General features: G+C 40.2%; 1 protein-coding gene across 1 annotated transcript; it reads left to right on the top strand.

The window, feature by feature from the left end:
* Nucleotides 1–6,924: 6,924 nt before the first annotated feature.
* LOC111862156 lies at nt 6,925–10,704 on the top strand. Its single transcript, XM_023847334.2, has one exon. The coding sequence runs from the start codon at nt 8,178–8,180 to the stop codon at nt 9,195–9,197; it is 1,020 nt and encodes a 339-aa protein (XP_023703102.1). The 5' UTR covers nt 6,925–8,177; the 3' UTR covers nt 9,198–10,704.
* The last annotated feature ends 6,577 nt before the right edge of the window (nt 10,705–17,281 follow it).

Below are 17,281 nucleotides of genomic sequence, written 5' to 3'. Positions count from 1 at the left end.
AGTTACAAAACAAAAAAGACTCTATGGCTGATTTCAGCAAGAAAAAGCTACTACCCACATTTCACATACGTCTATTTAAGCTTTGCCTGGTACTTTCGGGGAGAGAAATATCAGCACTGGTATTTCGCAGGCACATTCACCCAACCTTAATTCTTAGATATTTTCTTCTGTGGTTCTTTGCTTCAACAAATTCTGTGGCATGTGAACTGTATACTTCATTCCAAACATTACTGGCCACAGGCATACTGATTCACTGGCAAAATTTGTATGCGCCTTGCAGCCAGCAGTGCATCAGTTGCTGTGAACTGGCCAAGAAAAGTCAGAACCTCCGTCTACATGTAGATGTAGAAATTTCTTTATGTTCATTAATAGCTCTATTTGTGTGTTTAATTACATCCATTGTAGATTCCACTTCACCACAATTGTGTCTGTATTTTAGGATGTGTTGCCAATGCCAATTCTTCACTATTGCTTTTTATACCTCTTACACATTCTCTGTATCTAATGTTTAGTCACCTTTCTCTCTGACAGAAAACAACAAAAAAATCTGTTATGACAACCAATCACCTGACAGCAGGTTCAGAGGCCACTCCAACAGTGTCAGGTATATTAAATTTACTTCACACAAAGGGAAACGGGCAACACGTGTCTATAATCTGTCACACAGTCACAAATCTTTAGAGAATCATTAGTTATCCTAATGCAAATCCTGAACACAATAACAGCTCTATATTATTACACTGATACAGACTGCATCGAAGACAGAAAACAAATAAATGATAAACTTCAGCATTTTATAGATAGATCCTGGGAACTCTATGATGTAGTAACAAAGCACTACTTAGTGGAGTGGTACATCACACGCAACATTCAACGTACTGCAGTTGCCTAGAAACATTTCAGGAAAAAAAAAACCCTTCAAAATCTAGTTAACATCGCAGTGGAATTGTTTCATGTTCACAGAGAGGAATATCAGAAAGACAAGCGGCATTTCTGCACACTTGTGTTATCTGCCTAACAGTGCACATACAGCTCACCTCAGGTTCAGCCTTCATTTCTATAAATGTTATTGGGACAGGATCCTCTTCCTCTTCCTCTTCTGAGTCTGCCGCAGTTCTTACATTCATGGCCTGATTTGCATCATGAGGTGTTGGGTATGTCTCACCATATGGACCCACTAAAGCATCCTCCGAACTTGTACGGTTCTATAAAAATCATCACATCCTTCTCAGAAATTGATGCACAACACTACACATTAAACAGCGTATGCTTTCCTTGCTGTGGCTGTTTCTCATCACATCTAACTCATAAGAGCTGTTATGTACAGATGACCTTCTCTACAGCTATAATTATGATTAGAAAGTACTGGGTTCATCGCTCAGTAACCTTCCCAAGGAACTATCAGTCACTGCAGCAGTACAGAAAATATCTGCTTTTTTGGTACCTAAAACCATCATAATGAAGAGCTCTACAACTTGTAACCTTCGTTCACCAAGCATAATTATATGATCAAGTCAAGGAGGATGAGATGGGCAGCTCATATAGCAGGCATGGGGGAGAAGAGGAATGCATATAGGATTTGTTGAGAAAGCGAGAAGGAAAGAGACCACTAGGAAGGCCTAGGTGGGAACATAATTTTAAGTGGATCTTTAAGAGACATACAATGGGGTGGTGTGGACTGGATCCATACGGCTCAAGGTAGGGACTTGCAATGGGTTTTTGTGAACATGTCAATAAACTTCCAGGTTCTGTACAAAGTTGGGAAATTCTTCAGTGGCCAAGTAAATGGTGGCTTCTCAAGGACTCACTCAGCTCCATGAAGTTATTTACTGTACCTAAAAGCTAAAGTCAAGGAGGATGAGATGGGCAGCTCATATAGCAGGCATAGGGGAGAAGAGCAATGCATAGAGGATTTGCTGAGAAAGCCAGAAAAGGCTCATTACTGTGGTCAACAGTGCTCCATACTCTGTGACAAACAGACTCAGTACAAACCCTTCCAAATTATTTCTTTAAAATCTAGCTTAATAGCAACTTTCCATTCGCACTCAGGTCTCCCAAGTGGTCTGCTTCTCTCTGTATGCATTTCTCACTGATGCATGTGCACTACATGACTTCCCCACATCACTCTCTTTGAACTCATTGCTCTCCTACATAATATCCCAACCCATTATTACCCAAGTGTAAGGAACACCCGACATGCATTATGCAAACAAACAGAAGCGGGTCATAAAATATTTAGTTTCTTTGACGAAGAGAACTGATATATGAAAATAAAACTCTTGTCTGTGCACACAAGCATGACACATAATACTTTCTCTCACAGTATGAAATGTTTATTCAGTTCCATACCTGTACAGTACAATTCTTGCCACTCTTGTTGCAAGAGAATGCAGAATCTTTTGTAACCTTCATCACATGAAAAATATCTTGTGGGATTCACTGGAATTAGCTCACAAGAGTCCTAGTAATTTGAATTCTTGGTTCTAACATGTGTTTACTAACTGCGAACAGTTCTGTGACTCCCTATGGATTTTTGCTGCTATAGAATTTCTCTCAAATACAGTTCAGTTTACATAAAATTTAATTTCATCTACATCCAAACTGCTTAAAGAAATGGAAGTGGTACATCACAAGCAGCATACATGCAACAGACTACAACTGTGTAGTGACACTTCAGAAAAAGACCTTCAAAGGCGAGTCAGCAGCATAGTGGCGTTGTTCCATGTGCACAGACAGACAGACAGACAGACACATGGAGATGAGACAGACAACTGGAATTCCTGCCTATCTGTGACATCTGCCTAACAGTGGACATAAGGAGCATACAGCTTACCTCAGGTTCAGCCTTTATCTCCTGAACTGTTATTTGCACAGGATCAGCTTCCTCTTCTGCATCTGAGACTTTCTCAGCTTTTACATTCATGGCCTGGTTTGCATCAAGACTTGCTGGGTATGTCTCACCATATGGACCAACTAAAACCTTCTCTGAATTTGTGCAGTTCTGTAAAGGCATCACATCTTCTATCAGTCATGGCTATACAACACCACACATGAAACATGTTATTTTCAGTTTCCCGTAGATCGAATGATAAGTAAGAATCAGTGTTCATTCTACTCCTGCTTTATTCAGATAGAGAAATTTGACACAGAAGTACGCCTTATAGACATACAAACTTATAACCATAGTAACACATAACAATATAAAGATGCTGTTGTTACACACATAACTGTAGTTACACATAACAGTAAACTTCACTTAGGTGACAAGAAATAACCTAGTTCTTATACTGTTTACTATGATGTTGCCAACTCTAACATTATATTTCAGTATTTGAGAGTTGCCAACATAACACTCCCCTTTAAACAATTTGGGAGTTTTTATTTTAAATATTTATTCATTGTGAATATATCAAAAAATTATTATTATTATTCAGAACATCATTTGGAAACAATATTCTTAGCACAATCCAAGTGAATTAATAAAATCAGTATGTTTCTGTACATTTAAACCTTTCGTGCAACGATCAGCAACTAACTGATTTCAAGGGATGTAATGTACTGACAATTCCTTTGATTCAACCTTTTCTCTCATAAAATGAACCCTTATGTCAATATGTTTTGTTCGGTCATTATTGACAGGATTATTCGCTATGGCTAAAGTACCACGATTATCACAAAAAATAGGAATTGTGACTTCCTTGTTACATATTTCAAACCATAATTTTCTTAAGAAAATGGCTTCTTTCGCGGTCTCTGATAATGCCATATATTCTGCTTCTGTGGTTGACAAGGCTACAGTCCTTTGTTTTTTATATCACTAACTGATAGCTGCTCCTGATAGTTTGAACACAGATCCACTAAAGGATCTACGATCTAAATTTCCTCCCCAGTGTGCATCAGAAAAACCTTCCAACTGATCATCGTTCTGGGAATATACAATACCTACATCCTTTGTAGTATTTAGGTTTTTTGGAACTCGTTTTAATAATATCCAGTGTTCTCTTGTGTAACCAGTGTTAAATTGACTTTGGTAAGTCATAATAAAGGATATACCTGGGCACGTGCACACGGCTAAATACATAATGATCCTATAGCCTGTTGATATGGCACGTTATCTAAATTCTCAGTTGATTTTCTTGATTTAGGCCAGTGTTCCGCAACTGGTGTGCCGTCACAAGGTGAAAGGTGTGACGCGAACTTTTACCTATTGTAAGAAATTGTCGAATTTTATTTGTTTTATTTTATCCCAGTTACTGTGTTTCACATGCTTGTATTTTATTCTCAGCCACTGCACTGATTAAATAAGATAATGCTTGTTTATTCTTTACTACATGCTGTGATTTTTTATGTACAGTAATGTTGTATTCTAAGATATTAATCGTAAATTATTTACTCCCAGTTGTTGTTATACAATACTTTCATTATTGATTTATTTTTATTTTTCTTGCATTTATGCAACTTCTTTGATATGCTTGGCGCATGTTCTGTGTACGTGCCTTTCCATAAAACTGCAGGGATTAGCATGGGTTTTCTTGTCTTTTATAACACTGTTTTGGTATTTTCCCGTTTGTTAGAAGCTAGAGCTTCTCCAACTTTCTTCCTGTAACGATGCACCCACCAATTGTTGGACTTCATTTAAAATTATACATATTTAAAAAAATAAGTCGGTATAGTGTCACTTCTTCCATTTGAATAGTAATTATCCCGCATTTTACAATTGTTTCAGTTCTATCACAGCTGTGCTCTGAAATAGTTCGCAAATTTTTGTTGCTAGTTAGAGAATTACAGATGGGTCGTTTGAGATATCCCCGACTGTATGGCCACTTGCTGACGGCAATAAAGTGGTGATGGACACAATTAAAGGACATTTAGAAATGCAGCAGCAGAAATTCAGTAAATATTTTGAAGAGAGTGTACAAGATTTCGACTGGGTTCGTGATCCATTTGTTGTGAATTCAGTAATCTTCTGATTAATATACAAGAGGAACTCGCAGATTTAAAATCAGACAGAACATTGAAACTAAAACTTTTCGAAGTTCCTTTGGATACATTTTGGTTGGCAATAAGGAGTATTTAAAGACAATAAAATAACAATCTATATAAATAAAAATGTAAATGTTGGTTTGTTACCCCTCGAAGATCTCCGAAAGTTCTTCACCGATTGCTTCGAAATTTTGACACAACGTTGCATTCGAACACACGCGTTTTTATATACCTATTATATAGATGTCACACCTGTGACAGGTAAAAACGTGCTTCTTTTGAGAAACAGAATTGGAATTTGGAATTCGGAAGAGTCACCCCTATGGAAACGCTAGAACAGACCGTTGCATAGGAAGTAACAATAGCAATACTGTATCGAATCTCCATGGTTACGACGAATACACAGAGCATTCCCACAGATACAACACAATAACAATGGGTCATTGTGTAGGAATCGAGGAATCAACAAAGCAGCACAGGCTGAAGATATTTTCCATCAAATAGGCAAGAAAAATTCCAATATGAACATGGATTTCACAGCAGATCTGCAACGAAGCGTTGATAATGATTGAAGATTTGTGCTTAGAAATCGCGAACAAAGTTCTCAATCAATTGGGAATGCCATCACTGAATCGATCTGCTGCTGCTTCGTTCAATGTAGAATTGCGTCGTGAACAAAATTACAACACGGGTGATCATTTGTCGTATGTGCAATCAAATATTCCTAAGCTAACACATGAGCAAAAAGGCATTTACGGTCAAATAATGCAAACTGTCAATAACAGGATTGCATAATTCTTCTTCTTCAATGTGCCAGGAAGAACTGGTAACACGTTCCTAAATAGATTGATTCTGGCAGCAATTTGATCCCAAAATGAGATGGCCTTAGCTCTTGCATCATCCGGAATAGATGCGACATTGCTACCCGGTGGGAGAAATGCTCATTCCACTTTGAAATTGCCATTGAACATGCAATTCATTGAAACCCCCACGTGCAACATTTCCAAAGGATCAGGCATGGGAAGGGTATTGAAGAAATGCAAACTTATTGTTTGAGATGAATGGCGCAAAAAAAACCGCTCGAGGCTCTTCATCGATCATTGCAAGATTTTGAATACACACGCCTTTTTATATACCTATTATACAGATGTCACACCTGTGCCAGGTAAAAACGTGCTTCTTTTGAAAAACAGAATTGGAATTTGGAATTTGGAAGAGTCACCCCTATGGAAACACTAGAACAGACCGTTGCATAGGAAGTAACAATAGCGATACTGTATAGAATCTCCATGGTTATGACGAATACCCGGAGCGTTCCCACAGACACAATGCAATAACAATGGGTTGTTGCATAAGAATCGCGGAATCAACAAAGAAGCACAGGCTGAAGATATTTTCCGATGAATACACAAGGAAAATTCCAGTATGAACATGGATTTCGTAGCAGAAATCTGCAATGAAGCGTTCATAATGACTGAAAATTTGTGCTTAGAAATCGTGAACAAAGTTCTCAATCAATTGGGAATGCCATCACCGAATCGATCTGTTGCTGCTTCGTTCAATGTAGAATTGCGTCGTGAACGAAATTACAACACTGGTGATCTTTTGTTGTATGTGCAATCATATATTCCTAAGCTAACACTGGAGCAAAAAGGCATTTACGATCAAATAATGCAAACTGTCAATAACAGGATTGCATAATTCTTCTTCTTCAATGTGCCAGGAAGAACTGGTAACACGTTCCTAAATAGATTGATTCTGGCAGCAATTTGATCCCAAAATGACATAGCCTTAGCTCTTGCATCATCCGGAATAGCTGCGACATTGCTACCAGGTGGAAGAACTGCTCATTCCGCTTTGAAATTGCCACTGAACATGCAATTCATTGAAACTCCCATGTGCAACATTTCCAAAGGATCAGGCATGGGAAGGGTATTGCAGAAATGTGAACCGTGTCACGGTTCTTTCGGTGTAGGATCTTTGGATTTACTCTCTCTCTCTGGCAACTACGTACGCTACGACGCGGAGCCGATCCCTTTCCCATCAAGTTCCTTGCGTAACCGAGAGGTCACGTGTTTCCCCTTCCCTCTTGTCCCGACACGAGCTATGTTTACAGACGAGTAGGTCTGTGGCTTTTTCCTCTTCGTCTTCGACCGAGAAGGTCGGTTTTGGGAGTTCGAAATTCAGTTTGGTTCTTGTTTACGCATTATGCGTAGAAATTTTGTTTCGGCGCATTAACTACTACAGGAAGAGAGAGAAAGCCCTGTCGAGCCGGCGTGGGGCTGGCTGGCTCGGGAGTTTGTGTATTTATTTATTTATTTATTTATTATTTTCCCTGGCTTGTAATATATATTTTATTAAGTAAGTACTTACTGAGGAAGTTGGGCGAGAGGTTTTAGAACTGCCCTGTATTTGTGAGAGTGCCAGGAGTTACGTGACTTGTGATTGGTCAATGAGTGCCGCAATGCGGCAGGGGCATTTTGTTGGGATTGAATGTTTGTTTCTTTTCAGCTCTGTTTTATGTATTATTTTGTAATCGGTGTAGTCAGAACATTATGATCGAGTTTCATCTTGGCAACCAGGCTATTTGCGACAGTTTTAACTATGTACTTTCAAGGCTATTGATCAGCCCAGGTCAGTGAACTTAAAAGGGTCGCAACCGTTACTTTGACTGCGGGCAAATTCTGAGTCATTCTTGACTGATGTTTATTTGATTTTTCTACCAGCCCTTCAGGCGAAGCTGTAACATTTTCCTTGTCATATTTGTATGATTTACATTTCTACTCTTTTGTTGCAATATATTTTTATATTATTGAAAAGCCAGCTGGATTGTTATGATTTCTTGTACTCTGCTGAAATACTTGTACTGCCCAACGCCTATGCCAGCTAACCCTCTCGGTTCCTCCCTTGAGATCCCCTTCCACTTTGGGGAGGCATTGGAACACCACGAGACAAACAGTCGATTGTGAGCTCCGGTTGTCTTCGAAGCGGCTCAACAATTGGTAGCAGAGCGTGGTTGTCTTCGAAGAGGAGGAAGTGCGGCTCACAATTGGTAGCAGAGCGTGGTTTGCGCAACCCGCAAACCAGAGTGTTTCGACTTGAGGATCCATGGGTGTCGTCAGGACTGTTTGTTGAAGTGTTGACTTGACTGTACTTTCACTTAATATTTTTGTGTGGTGTTCTATGCTATCGTAATGCCGCTGGCGTGGATCCATAATCTTCCGAGGGAGGAGGCTGAGAAGCTGGCAGTGGAACTGGGTGTGTCCGTCCAAGGCAGCTTAGATGAACTCCGGAAAAGGCTGAAGGATAAGTGGAGAGCTTTGGAAGCTTACCTACCTCCTCAAGTACCAGATAAGTTGGCCCCGAGTATTGACGTCGCTGGCACTACTGCTGTTAAGATTTTAGGGGGCGACGTCCATACTCAGACTAGTTACACGCAGAATAAGTTGCGGGGTAATGTAATTTCTGATTTGGTAAAGAATATACCCGCTTTGACCGAGCCCGAGCCTGAGGCAGTTTTTCATTTCCTTGTTAGAGCTAAGGCAGTTTATGATCTTAAGCTCGTAGAAGATGGCGATTTTTTGGCTTTGCTGATTTCCAGAACAGCCGGTAAGCTAATGCAAACTATTAGCGTCCATTTGCGTATTGGTTCTGAGTGGCGAGCAGCCTGTGCCGATATCTTGTCTGTCTTTCTTCCGCCTCGTATCCGAGAGCGTTTGTTGATGAAGTACGTGCTGGATCGTTTTCAAGGGCCCACTGAGGATTTGTTTCATTTCGTTACGTCAGTAGTAAGTGCCGCGGAGATCTTGGAATATCAAGTTTCTGAGTCGGCTTTAGTTCGCCGTATAGTTCAGAACCTACATCCCAATGTTCGTTCGTGGCTGACGTTCGAGTCGGAGCCGAAAACTGTAGAGGAGTTGAATCTGCTTGCGACTCGTGTCGCCGAGGCTCGTCTGGTCGAGCAAGTTAGAGGTTTAGAGCGTCACGTTCCCATTGATAAGGTTTCGCGAGAAGAGAGCAATAGGTGCCCCGTTAGTATGGTGGCAAGGGAGAGCCCTCGGGTGAATGATCGCAATGTTCGCTGCTATAAGTGTGAACGAGTTGGTCATATCGCGAGAAATTGTTTGTCTTCTAACGTCCCGAGGCGAGGAGACCTCCGAAGGGCCCGAGCGAACCTCGGGGAGGGGAAACCTTCGGAGGCCCCGAGCGCCTGAGACGTGTTCGGCGTGACGTTTTTCGGTATTATCGAGTCTGTGATTGCCTGGCCTGAGTAATGAAGCGGATTATATGATCGACAGGGCGAGTGGTCATAGCCCTGTGATCGAGAGGCCGTCTCATTACCGATAGATTCGTATCCTTTCTGTGGTTCGTATTTCGGCGGCGGGGGGAAGGTAGGCTTGATGATCGTCCGATTCCTACGATCTATTGATAATCTGCAGAAAGCTAGGGAAAGAGTAGCGAAACGCTACAACCAATCGAGGAGGGAGGTAGAATGCAGGGTTGGAGATTTGGTTCTTGTGAGGCTCCACCCTCAGAGTTCGAAAGCTCTACACCGTTCAGCCAAGTTGGACAATAAGTGGTCAGAGCCAATGGTCATTGCCAAATTCTTGACCAAGGTTACTGTACAATTGGCAAATCCAGATACTGGCGTTTACACTAGGAAGGCGCATGTATCGCAGTTAAAGAGGTACTATGTCGGTGATTAGCTACAAGTAACTAATAGACTACCCCTGAATGATGTATTATTATTTTTTGTGAGCTTTTCCTGTAGTACAGTGATGTTGCCTGAAGTTTGTGTGTGTGTGTTTCAGCGAGTGTCCTCCTTTATCCTTCCTGTTGGCTCGCGATGTCGTATGCGACGAGATTACTCCGACTATGGTGACGTCGGCGCCTGAGAAGATTTGTAACTTCGATTCTCCTGGATTTATGTACTCCGCGCCCGCTAGGATCGCCGTCTGAAGTTGGGGCTCCCTTACCAACTCAGAGGGGTGATCAAGGGATGCGACGGTCGTGTCGGAGGGTTTGGCGGGCTGGCACCCGCGACTCTCCGGAAGGGAACACTTCCGCGCATGGAGCTGAGGAGTATCTACGGATGGGCACTAGAGAGAAAACAGGATAGCGCAGTTAGCTGCGCATCTGCTTGGTTGTCGTCGTTAGAGTGTCCATGGATGGAACCAGGAGTGTGGGAGGTGCCTGTGGTTTTTGCCAGGTGGAGAGAGGGTGAGATCCTGAACCGTGTCACGGTTCTTTCGGTGTAGGATCTTTGGATTTACCGTCTCTCTCTCTCTGGCAACTACGTACGCTACGACGCGGAGCCGATCCCTTTCCCATCAAGTTCCTTGCGTAACCTAGAGGTCACGTGTTTCCCCTTCCCTCTTGTCCCGACACGAGCTACGTTTACAGACAAGTAGGTCTGTTGCTTTTTCCTCTTCGTCTTCGACCGAGAAGGTCGGTTTTGGGAGTTCGAAATTCAGTTTGGTTTTTGATTACGCATTATGCGTAGAAATTCTGTTTCGGCGCATTAACTACTACAGGAAGAGAGAGAAAGCCCTGTCGAGCCGGCGTGGGGCTGGCTGGCTCGGGAGTTTGTGTATTTATTTATTTATTTATTATTTTCCCTGGCTTGTAATATATATTTTATCAAGTAAGTACTTACTGAGGAAGTTGGGCGAGATGTTTTAGAACTGCCCTGTATTTGTGAGAGTGCCAGGAGTTACGTGACTTGTGATTGGTCACTGAGTGCCGCAATGCGGCAGGGGCATTTTGTTGGGATTGAATGTTTGTTTCTTTTCAGCTCTGTTTTATGTATTATTTTGTAATCGGTGTAGTCAGAACATTATGATCGAGTTTCATCTTGGCAACCAGGCTATTTGCGACAGTTTTAACCATGTACTTTCAAGGCTATTGATCAGCCCAGGTCAGTGAACTTAAAAGGGTCGCAACCGTTACTTTGACTGCGGGCAAATTCTGAGTCATTCTTGACTGATGTTTATTTGATTTTTCTACCAGCCCTTCAGGCGAAGCTGTAACATTTTCCTTGTCATATTTGTGTGATTTAAATTTCTACTCTTTTGTTGCAATATATTTTTTTATTATTGAAAAGCCAGCTGGATTGTTATGATTTCTTGTACTCTGCTGAAATACTTGTACTGCCCAACGCCTATGCCAGCTAACCCTCTCGGTTCCTCCCTTGAGATCCCCTTCCACTTTGGGGAGGCATTGGAACACCACGAGACAAACAGTCGATTGTGAGCTCCGGTTGTCTTCGAAGCGGCTCAACAATTGGTAGCAGAGCGTGGTTGTCTTCGAAGAGGAGGAAGGGCGGCTCAAATGCAAACTTATTGTTTGAGATGAATGCACAATGGCGCACAAAAAATCCCTCGAGGCTCTTCATCGATTACTGCAAGATTTGCGTGGAACGCATTAATACTGCTTGCAGGAGATTTCAGGCAAACATTACCTGTAATTCCTCAACTGACACCAGCGGATGAAATAAATGCTTGCCTGAAATACTCTACTTTGTGGCAACACGTAAAGACGTTAAAATTAACTACAAATATGCGTGTCCAGCTGCAAAACGATCGATCATCTGAGATATTCTCACATCAATTGCTGGAAATTGGGAACGGAAAGGTGCCGGTTGATCTGACCCCAGAACGAATTTTGTTGCCTCATAACTTCTGCAATTTAGTGACGTCAAAAGAAGAATTAGTTGAAAAAGTATTTCCCAATATTCAAACCAATTATAAGAATCACGACTGGCTGAGTGAACAAGCTACTCTTGCAGCCAAGAACAAAGACGTCTACGAACTTAACAATATCATTCAGTCTAACATTCGCTGCGAGGCAGTCACATACAAGTCCATCGACACTGTTGTGGAAGCAGATGAAGCGGTTAATTGTCTAACAGAATTTTTGAATTCACTTGATCTGCCACAGCAACGCGTGGCTGGGTATGGCTAGTATAATAATATTATAGTAATAAGTTGATCACGTTACGTATTTATATTAATTGTCTGATATGCGTTTTTGAGGGGAATAACATTTTGGTGTGCCGTGTTGAGTCATGGATACTTCATAGTGTGCCGCGAGCAGAAAAAGGTTGGGGAACACTAATTTAGGCAATGGCTTCAGTTTGCTGTTTGGTTCCATTGGATGTCTAACTGGTATAGTCTCATTTGGAATATAAAATCTTTTCAGATCATTATTCAAATATTGAGTTTGGGTCAACTTTATAGTTTTCTTTGCCCTATCTCTTTTCACTTCCATTCCTAAACATTTCTTAACTGGTCCCAAATCCCTGACTTTAAAACAATGTTCCAATTATCCTTTTAAATTCTCAACTTCAACATTGTCATTGTGAAATATGAGGAAGTCGTCAACATACAATGCTATATTAATTACAGAATTACCCTTTTGTTTGGTATAAATACGTGGTTCGGAACAAGTTTGCCTGTACCCTAAGCCTTTCAGAATCTCTGTTGCTTTCTTATTCCACGAACTAGCGGCTTGTTTCAGCTCGTAAACTGATTTTCTTAATTTGCAAACATTATTAGACTCCCCCTTAATGTCATATCCTTCAGGAAGCTCCATATATACAACTTCTTCAAGATCTCTGTTTAAAAATGCGGTACAGACATCAAGGTGGTCAATGTTCCAATCATGCTTTGCAGCTAAAGCAAATAACAATCGCATTGAAGAATGTTTCAACACGGGAGCAAAAGTTTCAAAATAATCTATTCCTTCTGTTTGGCTACAACCTTTCGCCACTAAACATGCTCTGTGACATGCGACATTTCCTTCAGCATCTCGTTTAATTTTGAAGACATTTTGATTTCACTACTGGTTTATTTGACAGTCTATCCACTACTGTCCATGCTTTGTTCATTTGAAAGGCCTTTAATTCCTTCTTAATGGCTTCTTCCCAATTTAGATTTATCGCAGCCTGACAGTGCATCTTCATATGTGACTGGTTCTGACTCCTCATCTTTATGCATGGCTAAGTAGGTAACAAAATCTGGAAATTCTTTCTGTTTCCTGTTTCGAAGTGGATATCTTCTTTCTTCCAAGTTTCCTTGTAATTGTTCTAAACCGTCTGGCTCTAATGGAACTTCATTTCCTTCATCTTCTACTTGTGTTTGTTCTTCTTCAGGGTTTTGTTCTTGCGGAATCATTGTTTCATCTTGTGAGTCAAGGTAGAAACTTAACGACATTGGAAGAATGTCTTTAAGCTGAAATCCTTTCTCACTTTCTTTCTTGTTCGTTATATCTTCTTCCAGAAATTCTACACCTCTTGCCACAACTATTTGAGATGGATTGCGGGGATCTGATAACCGATAAGCTTTACTATCCTCGCTATATCCCACAAAAATGTATTTCTTGCTCACAGCATCCAATTTTTGGCATTTCTGTGATGGTACATGTGCATACATTGGACAATCAAAAATGTTTATATGGGAGAGATCAATCTTTTCTCTTGTCCATATTTGTTCAGGCAATTGATTCTTTAGTTTCTTCTGAGGTGATCTGTTTAAAAGCTATACGGCTGTTTGAGCTGCTTCAGCCCAGTATCTCTTGTTGCAGCCAGAGTCATACAACATAATCTTGTTTTTTCCAAAATGCTGTGATTAGCTCTTTCGGCAGTTCCATTTTGTTGTGGATTATATGGCACAGAGAATTCCCTTTTGATTCCCTTTTGTTTTAACATGTCACTGAATTATTTGCCGCAAAATTCACCACCATTATCGGAACAAACAGCTTTTATTGTCAATCCTGTTTCTGTCTCAACCATTTTCATAAATTCTTTAAAGGCTTCACATGTGTCACCTTTTTGTTTCAAGAAAGGAATGAAGATTTTTCTACTGTGATCATCCACTATAGTCAAAAAATATTTAGCATTCCCATAAGAGGGTACTTCAAATGGCCCAACCAGATCTAAATGCAATAGATCAAGTATCCTTTTTGACTGTTTGCGCTTTGATTGTAGGAAAGGCTTCTTTGTCATTTTGCCTTCCAGACATGGAACACATTTCTTTGACTGATCTTCTTGTTCTTGAAAATCGATGCCACTAGCTAAACCTTTCTTATAGCAACTGCATGCTAACCCTATTTAAAAGCCCCAAACGCCTATGCCACAACAGTTGTTCATCAACTTGCTGGGTACTTGCAACTTGTTCATTCTTTACAGTATTAATACAAGATTTTTCCATTTGTCATTTTTCTCTTTGGTATTAATCTTATCTTTAGTTGCTATATTTGCAGACTGGGTCATGTTAGCTTTGGTATTTAAACAATAAATCCCATTTTCGGGATATGCTTTGGCAAGAACTTTGCCTCTTACCTCAAAATCATCAGAATCATATAAGTTGCAACAGTCTTTGGTGAATAACACAATTGTACCCTTATTTACAATTGAGTTTACAGACAACAAATTTGCAGACAATCCCGGTACATGCAATACTTCTGAGATATGGCTATAAATGTCATTCATAAGTTTTACATCATCAAAACCTGCACTGGTTAACATGTTATCATCAGCAAGGGTTATTTCATGTTCTTTAGAATCATGCATTTTATAATTTTGCAAAATAGTCTTATTTCCTGTCATATGGTGTGAAGCACCAGAGTCTATTACCCAAGTATCAGCCTTAACTTTAACATGATGGGCAGACACCATATACATGGCTCTTTTACTGGTCTTATTTTTCCATTTATATTCATTACACCTATGATCAGATCCTTCTTTATTTTCATCAGTAGTATTAACAGATTTAGAAGATTGATTGCTCTTAAATTTTTGCTGATGCTGATTGTTATGATTATTATTATTCACCTTATCCTTATCTTTGAACCAGTAGTTTTTATTTATATGGTCTAGCTTACCACAAATTTGACATTCTGGTGGTTTATGTTTAAACTTACCTGTGGACAGAAGGGCTGAATCTCAATTTGCATTTTTACAAAATTCAGTGCCTTGCAATAGCTCAGATTTAATGAGCTCACTAGTCAAAGTTACGTTGGAGTTTTCAAGCGCCATACGCATGGGATAATACTCTTTAGTTAAACCCTTTAACATTAATGCGGCTAATAGCTCATCTTCTATATTTTTTGTTCATCGAGACTAATCTAAGATTTATTGACATGAACTCATTAACACATTCCTGCATGCTTTTACAGTCCTCAAGTTTCAAAGAGCACAAATCAGTCAAAATACTTATCCAACTATTGACTCCCTGATCTTTGAATGTTCTTTCCAGGGCGTCCCAGGCTTCCTTTGCTGTAGTTGGCTGGACGACATAAGATTTTACTTGGGGCTCCAATGTCAGACAAATGATGGCTCTTGTTTTCTCGTCCTTTTGTTTCTTGATGGATACTGGCATTGTGTCTTCTACAGGATATCCTTTGACTGCTGACCACAGAGTTTCAATCACTAGAATATTTTGAACATCGAAGCACCATTCTCTATAATTTTCTCGTCCTATGAGCCTATCAATATTCGCGAAGGGCTTTGAAGTGACCATGATGAAACTTGTTTCTTTGTCTTGACAGCGGCGTCAGTCCGAAGGATCACTTTTAATAACACTTCTCACTTCTATACTTTTTACACTTATCAATGATACGATCCTGGGCCCATAACCTGTTATTTTCAGTTTCCTGTAGATCGAATGATAAGTAAGAATCAGTGTTCACGCTACTCCTCCGATATTAAGACAGAGAAATTTGACACAGAAGTACGCCTTATATACATACAAACTTATAAATATAGTAACACGTAACAATATAAAGATACTGTTGTTACACACGTAACTGTAGTTACACATAATAGTAAACATCACTTAGGTAACAAGAAATAACCTAGCTCTTAAATTGTTTACTACAATGTTGCCAACTCTAACATATTTCAGTATTTGAGAGCTGCCAACATAACAAAACAATATATGCTCTCCATAACAGCTGCTCTGTACAGATTTCTTCTCTACAGACTTCATAATCTTAGCAAGTGTAAAGTTCATAATTCAGGGACCTTCCAGAGAAACCTGTGGTCCCTGTGGAAGTACAGATAATACGTATCTGCTCTTTATGGAACCTAAGCACTCATTATTGTGTTCAGACATGTCCATCATAACTTTGCATCCTGACACAAACAAACCCAGTCCAAAACCCCATAATTTTACCTTTAAAATCCATCTTCACAATTGTCTCATTCTCTCAGGCATTCTGTCAAAATCTTTGTAAGCATTTCTTATTCTCACATGTGTGCTACTTGACCTACCCATATCACTCTCTTTGAATTAACCCTTCTCCTACATAATATACCAAACTGTTATAATGTGAAGAACCAAGTAAACTCCCCAGATAGATTATGAAAACTAAGAAAAGATTGGCATAAATAGTTTAGTTTCTTAAGATATGAGAATTGACTCATGAAAATAAAATTCTTGTCTGTGCACACAAGCACAAAACACTCACCATCCTTTCTGTCTCAGCAGGAAATGTTTCTTCAGCTCTCTGTAGCAGAATTCTCGGTATTCCTGCTGCAAGAGAATGCAGAATCTTTCATAACACTGAAACTCATTTTATCACACATGATGCTTTTGTGGGTGGCAAATGAATTGATTTACAAGAATCCTTGTGATATAGACGTTGAACATATATAAAACTGCCGTGATAAAACTATACTGACATGGAGTGACGTGGATCTCTTTGTTCTCACAGCAGAGACCGGCAGAGATTATGAAGCTTGGTGCCTTATTGCAAGTTGTGTAGTCTTAACAGATTGTTGCTTAGTTTTGAAGGCAGATAGTTCACCCACGCTGATTGAACCTCTTGCTTCCAAAACGTCGGTAAAAGCCTACCAGACTACACGGAACTACGTCCTAAAAACAGCAAACCTACTGTACAAATTTACACTGCATAGCCGCAAAATGCATTTGTATGCCCTGCAACTTCAACCAGTTCGCCATCGACCATCAGCTCTCACAACGTCCTTTATAAGCCGGATTAGTATCTCTAACAGGCGAGTGCATTCTACTAGAAACATCACCCTCAGAATGGGCGCTGCGAAATTTAGCAGAATCCCAACTAGAAATTGCAACATCGGAATAATATCACGAAACTACTCAAAATACGAGGGAATTGAATTTATCTCTAACGGTCCTAACGATTCCCTAAATAAAAGCCACTACTCACAAACTTATAGCGTAATACCTAGCACCGACGACGCAAGCGTTTGTTGCAGTCGTTCTAATCTCTAATCGTGGGAGTCGTGGTCCGTCGTGGTCGTTGTGGTGGTCGTGGT

This window comes from Cryptotermes secundus, unplaced genomic scaffold, assembly GCF_002891405.2.
Source record: "Cryptotermes secundus unplaced genomic scaffold, Csec_1.0 scaffold809, whole genome shotgun sequence".
NCBI lineage: Eukaryota > Metazoa > Arthropoda > Insecta > Blattodea > Kalotermitidae > Cryptotermes > Cryptotermes secundus.
The sequence above is the reverse complement of the archived record's forward strand: the minus strand, read 5'-3'. Positions and strand labels throughout refer to the sequence as shown.

What these genes read in the sequence shown, in the direction of transcription:
- LOC111862156 (XM_023847334.2), top strand. Translation starts at nt 8,178, where the DNA reads ATGCCGCTGGCGTGGATCCATAATCTTCCGAGGGAGGAGGCTGAGAAG.